This window comes from Chenopodium quinoa, unplaced genomic scaffold (genome assembly GCF_001683475.1).
Source record: "Chenopodium quinoa cultivar QQ74 unplaced genomic scaffold, ASM168347v1, whole genome shotgun sequence".
NCBI classification, from domain to species: domain Eukaryota; kingdom Viridiplantae; phylum Streptophyta; class Magnoliopsida; order Caryophyllales; family Amaranthaceae; genus Chenopodium; species Chenopodium quinoa.
This window is the reverse complement of record NW_018744100.1, coordinates 1,541,745-1,552,476: the sequence shown is the minus strand read 5'-3', so window position 1 is coordinate 1,552,476 and position 10,732 is coordinate 1,541,745. Positions and strand designations below refer to the sequence as shown.

Genomic DNA, 10,732 nt, shown 5'->3' with positions numbered 1-10,732 from the left:
TAATTCACTAACGTTAATTGACTTTTTAAAAAAACTTTAAGAATAGTGTACATACATCTATACCTCTAAAAATATGTGTTTACATATTTTCCCTCATTATGTTTCCAACCAATGGAAGAGTTCCTGAAAATGGCTAGCTATGACGCGCAGCGCGCGCGTTAGTCACCCTAATAATTTAAAGAGTCATACGAGTATTGGTTTGCTACAAATTGTTATCTGTCATGGCCCATTCAACCCACCCTCTTGCTGCTTTGTATGACCCTAATCATACTTAATATAATCCAATTGGTCTAAGCTGCATCCTTGTGTAGCTATTTTAGCTGCAACACCAGCCCACAAGCCTAATTTCAAACGCGTCCCATTAAAAAAAGCCCCAAACCAAAATGAGCCCACCCAAAAAACTGAACATATCTTTAAAATGCAGCCCACCCAATTGTCATTTATACAAAATCGTCACTTTCAACAACTATTTTTTTTAAAATATAATTAAAAAAAATCGTCACTCTCAAACTTAAATTTCTGAAATTTATTACTCCTCTCTTTGATTTTCTCTCTCTTACAATCAAACACAATATAATTCACTCTCTCTCATCCAAAACAACCATGGATATTTGAGATAAGATGAAAATCAAATGGATTCTCCCAAAAAAGGTAATTTTATGTAAATTTCACTTAATTTTGTTTGAATTTATATGAATATCACTTAATTTTGTTTGAATATAATATTGTTCGATACTCTGTTGTTCGAAATTTTTATTGAAATTGTTAAAAAAATTTAGTGAAATCAAATGGATACCTTATGTTCATAAAATGTTTTGAAATGTTCATAAAATTATTAACTGTTGTTCATATGATAAATATTCTTAATGTTCATAAAATGTTCTCATTTTGTCTGTTTATGCTTATGTTCATATTTTGAATGCTTATGTTCACTTTCTAAAATGCATATGTTCATATTTTTTATGCATATGTTCACTTTCATTCTTAAATGCTTATATTCATATTTTGAATCCTTTTGTAAACTTTCTGAAACGCTCATGTAAACTTTCTGAAATGCATATGTTCACTTTTTGAAATCCATATGTTCATATGTTTTATGTATATGTTCACCTTCTAAAATGCTTAATATGTTCATAAGCATTCAAAAAATGAACCAATGCATATGTTCATATTTTGAATGCGTATGTTCATTTTCTAAAATGCATATATTCATATTTTTAGTGCATGTGTTTATATTTTTAATACTTATAATGCGTATGTTTCATAATCATTTTTTTTTATTTCTTCATTTTTCTTATGTTCATAATTAAGGCCGTAAATTCAATTCATATGAATTGCATGTTCACAAACCTAATCAAATTGATCAAAATTCATTACAAAATCACCACAAAAAAATCGAAATTCATACATAGATCAAATTGATAGAAATTAAACAAAATACAATTACAATTGAATATAACCTAAAAAAAAACCTAATTACAATCAACAAAACAAAACACTAACTTGCATTGACGATCTCTTAAGGAATAACAACTAATTCCATAGTAAGCAACAAAATCAATCGAAAAAGTGAAACAAAAGAGAAAAATAAAGAAAACTGAGGAGAGAATAAATGAAGAACGAAAGAGGAAAAACAGAGGGGAATAAAATTTTGATGAAAATTATGATCGACATTTTGATGAAAATTTTGATTAAAATTATTATAGGAAAGAAAAGTGAAAAGAAAAGTACTACAATCAATTTGTGTTCATCACCTATTACAAATTGGCAAATTACCCAAAAATTATATATGCAATATCAATCACAAATTTAGAAAATATAACCAATTAAACCAAATTACAAATCAATAACATAAACTAACTTATATCAATAATCTCTTCAAGATTCCAATTAAATCCATCACGAATTAACGAAAATACAAAAATGGAGGAGAGAGAAAATCTTAAAAGAAGAAGATAATGCCAAACACAGTGAAGAGAGAAAATTTCAACCAAAATTAAGAATTAAGTGAAGAATTTGGAAAAAAAGAGAAAAATTTATATAAAAATTAAGAAATAAGGAAAGAAATAAAAAAGGAAGAAGATGAAGTAATATATACCAACACTCCAATAATACATAATATATATGTGTGTTTGGTTTATAAAAAGGGGTATTTGATGAATGATGCAGCCAGCTTAGATGAATATGTGAATATAATCTTCATGTAGCCATATTCTTGTGAGTGTGGTAGTTATGGATGGGCTTATATATTAGCAAATAAATTAGTGGGTTGAACATATATATTATATACTCAAACTTATAGAAATAGGACTACAGATTAATTATGTGTTTATTCTTCAACTGGGTCTCCACTCTCAGATTTGGACTACAAGAATATTTTTGTAGCATATCCAAGCTGTATAAACAAGAATAGTATCATAATTCATAAGAGGTTTGATCAGCCCAACTCTTGCTTTTCCTGGCCCCTAGTCTTCTAAATTTCTAATATCGAGTTCGGTGTACGCAAAAATGATTAAACTTATATTTTGAGGTCTATTTTAAACTTTTTTGGCCGAAGATTGTCACCAATCATATAAACCTAAAAATATTACTCTGTAACACATTAGGCTAGCATTGTAAGCCGTAAAACCAAGCTTTGCATTCTGTGAAAAAAAAAAAAAGTGTAAACATTTTTTTTGAAATGAGAGGTTTTTTTGGTGTTCAGAGAGCCACAAAGAACGAAGGTGAGAATCAATCTCAAGATTTCCTGAAACCGGAAGGGAGAAGCTCTAATTACTTGACCTATCTCTCACTCTCTTTGATACAAGAGGTGATAGTATATAGTTCAATTTATAGCGGACCCAACATACTCTTAATGAGTCAGTAAACACAGTTGCATAACACCTTTAGTAAATTAATTACTACTCACATTATTTCAGCAAATCGTACAATAAAAACACGTCATAGTACTCAAACACGTAGATACGCTACATTTATTTTGTGTCTCATGTGAGTATCTCTCACACACCTTTTTAATTATGACGACACTTATTAGACATACATACCCGTACGTAATAGGCATACTATCATACATAAAAAAGATGAGTATTGTTTTCTTAGACAATAATATTGATGCGGAAATTAAATACTGAAGGGATGCAGTACGTTCCATTCTAGTTCTGGGTCCGTTACCCGTGCTCCCGATCCCCATGTTTGTGAAGCTGCAACAATATTCGTTAAACAACCATTAATAACACTGATCGATAAATTAAAAATTAAAAATATATTTAATGCTTATAATAACCATTGTAACAAGTCAAAACTTGAATTGAAATACCTTGTCTAGAAAGAGCCCAATTTTGGTCTTGACCGAGACTCCAAGCGAAATACCCGAGCAAGCCGGTATTCCTAGCATAAGTAACCTTAGTAGATATGGCTTGTGTATCATCATAACCAATCCAAGTCGTCCCGGAGTAACAATAATTAGTAACGTACGTAGAGTTATACACAACCGTTGCACCTCGTTGCGAAATGAAGTCCCTAATTTGCCTATAGCTAGGCGTACCCTGACCAACACTGGTATCTCCACCATTAGATGGTGCTAAAATACCATTTTGGTTAGGGTTCGATAGTTGCCAGGCGTACCCGTAGAAGGGTACGCCAAGCACTAGTTTATTAGCGGGCACGCCCGCTTGCATCCAAGCAGAAATCCCACTGCTTCCGCTCACAGTGCTCGTAGGGTCACGGAGCGAGGCATGTGGTCGAGTGAGGTAAGGCCGAGGGGACCAAGCGGGTGCATAGAAGTCGTAAGCCATGACATTGAGAAAGTCTAGGTTGTTGTTTATGGCTTGTGTAGGGAAAGTAGCTACTGGGTTAGGTCTAGGCGAATAATGGAGGGCCGCGGTTAGGATTAAATTCGGAGCCTTGGCTCTTACCGTGGCCCTCCATTCATTCAGGAGGGTACCTAAGTTGTTCATTTCTTCGACTGTGGACTGGTGCTCCCAGTCCAAGTCGAGGCCGTCGTAACCATTGGATAAGGCTAGGTTTATCGAGGAGTCGATAAAGGTCTTTCGGGAGCTTGCTTGTCTAGCCATGTTGTTGAAATTTGATGATGGTAAGCTCCCTCCACCGATGGATAGGAGGACTTTAACGTTCGGGTTCCTTTGTCGAACGGTTCGAGGGAAGGATGAGGAACATTCTGGTGGGACTGAGAGTTGGTTGGTTTGAGTATTAAGGTTGGCAAAGGCGCAAAAGAGATGGGTGAATAGTGTGGAGTCGATATTTGAGGCGGGTAGGCCGCTATCGGGAAACCAATAGCCACCCTTAACCGCACTCGAAAATGGGAAATGGAGAAGTGAAAGGAGAACAATGAAGGAAACTATAATCTTAAGAGAGGAATGGTTGTTTATGAAAGCCATTGTAATGTAAGAAAAGGTTTGTTGGGTTGAATTGGGATGATAAGATATATATATATACTTCCTCCGGTTTTAGTTATTTGCAACAAAGGGGTATTTTATGTCTCACAAATAATACCCCTTTGTTGCAAATAACTAAAACCGGAGGAAGTATATATATATATATATATATATATATATATATATATATATATATATATATATATATATATATATATATATATATATATATATATATATATATATATATATGCAATCAAACACTAGCTATCAGAGTAGTTGTTAAGCATATAATCCATCTGTTTTCGAAAACTTACAACAATTTGACTGACGTATGTATCAATGTACAAGATGATGACAAAAATATTTAATATTATATTAATAAAAATTTAATTTTGAATTCATATACTAAGACTAATTTTACATATTATACAATGTATATTTTATATGTTTATAAAATAAGAAGCTTAGTTAAAATTAATATATATGAATAGTGCAAAAGTTAAATTATTGTGAGTATTATTCGAAACAAAATTAGTATTACCATTAATTATTAGTCCTACCTATTAATAGCAAGCATGTGCACAACGTCAAGGGGTCACAATCACAAATTCACAATAGTTAGTCCTCGTTCTTTTAATTTTGTTATGTTAAATTCTACACCATGAGATAAGACTTTGACATTTCCACTTGCGTATATGAGTTCATATAAGCAACTAACTATGTATGACTTGAAATATGATGTATGCCATTTGTTTTATGCGAAACTCATTGCTTAACTTAACATTTTTTCTTTTGGGGAATAGAGGATAATGCATGAGAATTGTAGATATTATTAGAACTCTTATATGATGTATGCCGTTTGGATGAACTCTTATAAGTATATATTTCGAAACAAAGATACTTTGAAGAAATTCGGATTTATAAATATTATTATTGTTAAAATAAAAAGAGCTAGTAGACGTATTGGTAAGGAAAGTGAAAAGTTTGTTGAATTTCAATTAAAGTCGAGGAAGGCTAACAATGACTAAGATGGTAAGGAAAGTGAAAAGTTTGTTGAATTTCAATTAAAGTCGAGGAAGGCTAACAATGACTAAGATGAAAGACGTCAGGTGACATCAAACATCTCTTGGCATCCCCTGCCTTGGATGAATATGTGCTTAACTGCGATGGGGCAGCCAAAGGAAATCCTGGGCTAGCAGGTGGAGGTGGTGTAATTCGCAACCATGAGGGTCGGTTTGTATCGGGTTTCACAGCAAACTTTGGTAGATGTATATCTATGCGTGCTGAGGTTCTAGCACTTGTCAAAGGCTTACAACTTGCACAGAGCTTACAAATCGCAAAATTGGAAGTGCAATTAGACAACTTGGCTTGTGTTCAAATTTTGCAGAAGGGCGAAGCTAGTGGGGGAGAAAACATACAGGAGATTAAGGAATGTATACACATGCTTCGAAAGGATAATTGGGTTAAGGTGGCTCACATCTATAGAGAAGGAAACAGGGTTGCGGATTGGTAGGCCAACAGTGGAGTTTTGCAAGACTCTAGCTTTTGTATTGTTAATTTCATTCCGTTAGAGTTAGGGAGAATCTTAGATGAGGATGCAAGAGGAGTAGCTAGGCCTCGCCTAACTAGGCCACAGACTTGCATCTCCTGATGAGGTTCTTTTAGGTTTCTTGCTTCTTTTTTCCTTCTGTATTTCCTTGTTTTCCTTGTCTTTTTTTTTCTCTTTATTTTGGATTTACTCCTCCCTTGGATCAAAAAAAAACTAAGATGAAAGACGTGCGTAAAAAATAATCCCAAGTAGATTAGAAGATTGAGTAAGGAAGCTGGGAGCATAGTCTTGTTACATGTAAGTGGAGGGAAAAAATTGATCTCAAGAGATAACCCATCAACTTAAAATTTTGACTTGGTATTTGAGTATGATAAGGAATTTATGTTCATTGTCCAAAAATGTAGCACACTACATAACACGCATAGCAATTTATGATGTTCAACCCTTTAATTTATTAAGGAGTGGGCTGATTGAGGCTATGTTTTTATGACACGTTAACGATTTGTTTCAAACTAAATCCAGCCCGTACGTTAAGTGGATGATCCGACACGTCTTGTATCCTATATTATGAACCCGATCAAATTAAAATTCTTTTGGATTGTATTTCTTGGTGTTGGAGTTGTAATGCAAAGCGTTGAAGTATTAATATGGATTAGGGAATTGGTGATACTTTTTATGCGTTGTTTCATTCACTACTTCAATAAAATTTGCAAAAAATTGGTTATGTTTATGATTTATAAGGCCATGTTTTATGAGATTGAGAGATACCTCAGTTGGTTAGAACTTCTCTTTCAATTTCAGAGAAACTGAATAAGATCGATTCTCATCTTCACTCTTGTGGATCTTTAAACACACAAAATAATAAACAAATAAAATCATCTTTTGTCAATGTTATTAGGAGACTGTTGTAAATTTTGTAAAGGATTCATTAAACCGTACCCCTCTTGATACAATATTACTCCCTTCGTTTCATAATGTTAGTCTCATATGGAATCAATCACATAAAATAAGAAAAGAAGAATATTTGGAATCTACATTAAAGTACAAAATAATACATAATTAGTTTACCTTATTTAAGTTTTTGAATTTTTCTTTTTTTTGGGAAAGCATAAGTCATAATGCATAATTCAAGTTAGAGATTTTCTTAATTATAGCCATGTCATAAATCCACAACCAATTAATTCCAAAAAAATTTAAGTTAAAAATTGAACACATTCAATATGGATAGATTTTTTTTAAACGCTCAAAATAGTACATGGGACTAACATTATAAAACGGAGGGAGTATATTTTTTTCAAGTTGACCTTTAGTCAACCTATTTTTATCTTTTTTGTTGTCCTTCTTAAATCAATTTAAATCCACCATAATTTTTTTAATCCATCATACAAGCGTGTATTATACAAAGACAGAGGGATCTGAGTATTAAATTAAACACTACACAAAATTACTTTCCCCCCTTGTCCTTTTTTTGTTCTTCGATCTAGAAATCTTTTTGTGAGATAAACATAAAAACAAAATAAAAATATAAAAAAAATAAATAAATAAAAAATCAAAGTAGGAAGAAGAAGTGTAACGGAATGAAAAGAATTCAGCGGACACAAGTGAACGTAAAACTTTTATTTTATTTAAATTATCACATTTTATTTGAATTTAAAAATAAAAATATAATTCCATCAAAATAAAAATAAAAATATAATATTCAGCACATTTTATTTGAACTTCATTCCAATGCATGCTAGTTCCCCTTTAGCTATGGGCCTATGGCACTAAGATCCCCATGTTTGTGAAGCTGCAATATTCAAATAAATTTAATTACTTTAATTAGCTCTTCTGATCTGATCAATATATAAGCATCAAAACATAATTAAGCATCAATAACAATGTTTAAAGTGTTAATTTGTCCTGTCAAAGAAAATATGTTAATTTGTCACGGATTCTGAAATGTAAACAATAATTTTTATACATCAGTAACTCTTATAGTCAGTCAACTAGTCAAACTCACAATCTATTCGTCTTTTTTTATTAATAAAAATTAGATATGACAAAAGCTAACAAATGTACTGGGGCATTGAATAAGATAACTAAAAGTAGAATTATCAAATTAAATGAATATTAATTACACCGATAAACGCGTGATTTTGGCATGCACTCCCAAATTAATACCATTTTGGAAAGTGTTTTAAATGCTTATCTAACGCCTTGAGGATGTTCGTTAGCAAGATCCATTAAATATTGCTAGCTGTACTAAGTAGTCATGTAATGTTGAATTTTACCATTAGATAAACTTCCGGTCGTTATTGGTTTAACATAGCCTAACTAGACAATTAAACACACTAAATATAAAACTAGAAAGTTTAATTTGAACATACCTTGTTTAGAAAGAGCCCAATCAAGGTCTTGGTTAATTTGCCAAGCGAAATACCCGTTCAACGCGTTACTCTTGGCATAAGCAACCTTAGTAGCAATGGCTTGTGTATCATCAAAAGCAACCCAAGTCGTCCCGGAGTAACAATAATTAGTAACATAACTCGAATCATACTCAACCGTTGCATCATTTTGACTAATAAAATCCTTGATTTCTGTATAACTAGGTGTACCATCCTTAACCAAAGTATCATTAAAATTAGTTGCTGGTGCCAAAATACCATTGTTATTAGGGTCAACCAGTTGCCAAGCGTGACCATAAAATGGTACACCCAACACGAGTTTATTAGCCGGTACACCGGCCTTGATCCAAGCAGCAATCCCACTACTTCCGCTCACATCGTTGCCAGTTGGATCAAAGAGCGCGGCATGAGGTTCAGTAACATACGGGGGCTGAACCCAACCAGGTGCATAAAAGTCGTAAGCCATGACGTTCACCCAGTCTAGGTTAGCGGATATAGCATCCGCAGGGAATGAAACTCCTTCACTAATATTAGGTGTGAAACGAAGGGCTGCGGTCAGGATCAAGTTCGGAGCTTGTGCCTTTATTGCGGCCCTCCACTCATTTAGAAGGGTTGCCATGTTGTTCATCTCATCAATATTAGTCTGTTGCTCCCAGTCTAAGTCAAGCCCGTCGTAACCATTATCCTTAGCAAGGCTTATCGAGGAGTCAATAAAGGCTTTTCGAGAGCTTGGCTGGCTAGCCATGTTGTTGAAATCGGAAGACTTTGCGTCTCCTCCACCAATGGATAGGATGGCCATTACCGCCGAGTTCTTTTGTCGGATGGTTTGAGGGAAGGTTTCGCATTCTGATGAAGGAATTGTGAGCTGGTAGGTATCTAAGTTAAGGTTTGCAAATGCGCAAAAGAGATGGGTGAAAAGAGTTGAGTCGATGTCTGAGGCATCGAGACCATTGTCTGGAGACCAATAGCCACCCTTAACATCAGCATTCGAGAACTCGAAATGGAAAAGAGAAAGTAAAGTAATGTAGGAAATGATCAAACTCTTAAGAGAAGCCATTGATATTTGATAATGTTTTGAGATCAATAGTAGGAAGTATTTATAACTTTGTGATAGCAAGTGTATGTATGTGGTCCTTGTACTCAAATTATGGTGTGAATTGTTGACCATATGATAAGGCTTTGACAGTTCTTAAGTACAGTATTCAAGATCTATCTAACTATATAAGAAACTAATAAGAATGAGTTGAAAAGTCAAGTTTGACAAACTTATTACGGAGTATTATTTCAACAATTTTATTTTCCGTTGACAAATGATTATGTGTAAAAACTAATTAGATTACCCTTCTTCTTCTTCTTCTTCTTCTTCTTTTTTTTTTTTTTTTTTTTTTTTTTTTTTTGGGGTGCGAAAGAGGGACTAAGTCCCTAGTAAAGAAAAAGAACAAAACACACAAAATAATCTTAACAAAAACTAATTAGATTACCTTTCTTTTCTTTATATGTAATTTAAAAAAAAAGTTGGATATCATGTGATAAAATTAAACCTACTTAGATTTGATTTTTTTTTTTTTAAATTTTTAAATTTTTTTTTTATATCACTTCATAAATGAAAATCTTATCTTCTCACTTGGCACGTATCATGTTGTTGGGTGTGGTCTAAATTTTATAGAGTTTTTTTTTTTTTTTTTTTTAAATTTTTTTTTTTAAAGACTTATAAGCCCATTATTTTGATGGAATATTTGTGCACATTTTAAAAGTTTTTGGAAAAATCAAGCAAGGTTAGTTCTTACTCATATTTTCTATGGAATTATATAATTGAACACTCTAAGAAAATACATGGTTCGCGAACGTGCTAAAGTATTATGACTACAAGAATGATGGAGAAATTTCTGGAATCTTCCGACCATTTCTTTCAAACTACATCTTCAACTATAAATATAGGTCATAGGCATTCAATTAAGGAACATACACATAAGAAGCCATACTTATACCATAAGCCTTTCTACCCTCCTTGTATACAAAACACGTTCTCTCAACAAATCCACTATTCCCTTTTTATACTAATACTCTTTCGTGAGTTCCTATATTGAGAGTTTGCTTGTACTACTCACCCTTCAAGGATTCTTGTACTTTTCCCACGTTAAATATTGTGTGTCCATTTCCTTACTACTTATCTTGCCTTTATTATTCTTTTAGTCACAATTCTCAATCTTTACATTTTTAATTTTGCTTTCGCTATGCTCTCACCAACCCTAATACATGTGTATTCTTTTTATGCTACGAACTTAATACTTCGTATATACTTAAGTTAGAATGATGATAGAAAATAAATGTAATTTATAAAAATTAAATGTAAACAAAAAGTGGGATTAAATACATAGAAGTAGAATCTAAATTATTAG

At 32.8% G+C, this 10,732-nt stretch overlaps 2 protein-coding genes across 2 annotated transcripts; both read right to left on the bottom strand.

Annotated features, from left to right (window-relative positions):
• Nucleotides 1-2,889: 2,889 nt before the first annotated feature.
• On the bottom strand, nucleotides 2,890-4,475 carry LOC110692342 (chitinase-3-like protein 1). The gene is made up of 2 exons (XM_021869351.1): nucleotides 3,317-4,475; nucleotides 2,890-3,200 (listed from the first exon to the last, which is right to left on the bottom strand). The coding sequence occupies exons 1-2, from the start codon at nucleotides 4,395-4,397 to the stop codon at nucleotides 3,121-3,123; spliced, it is 1,161 nt and encodes a 386-aa protein (XP_021725043.1). The 5' UTR covers nucleotides 4,398-4,475; the 3' UTR covers nucleotides 2,890-3,120.
• Nucleotides 4,476-7,533: 3,058 nt separating this feature from the next.
• Nucleotides 7,534-9,531, bottom strand: LOC110692341 (acidic mammalian chitinase-like). The gene is made up of 2 exons (XM_021869350.1): nucleotides 8,316-9,531; nucleotides 7,534-7,735 (listed from the first exon to the last, which is right to left on the bottom strand). Exons 1-2 carry the CDS (start codon nucleotides 9,499-9,501, stop codon nucleotides 7,713-7,715), a joined length of 1,209 nt encoding a protein of 402 aa, XP_021725042.1. The 5' UTR covers nucleotides 9,502-9,531; the 3' UTR covers nucleotides 7,534-7,712.
• Between the last annotated feature and the right edge of the window lie 1,201 nt (nucleotides 9,532-10,732).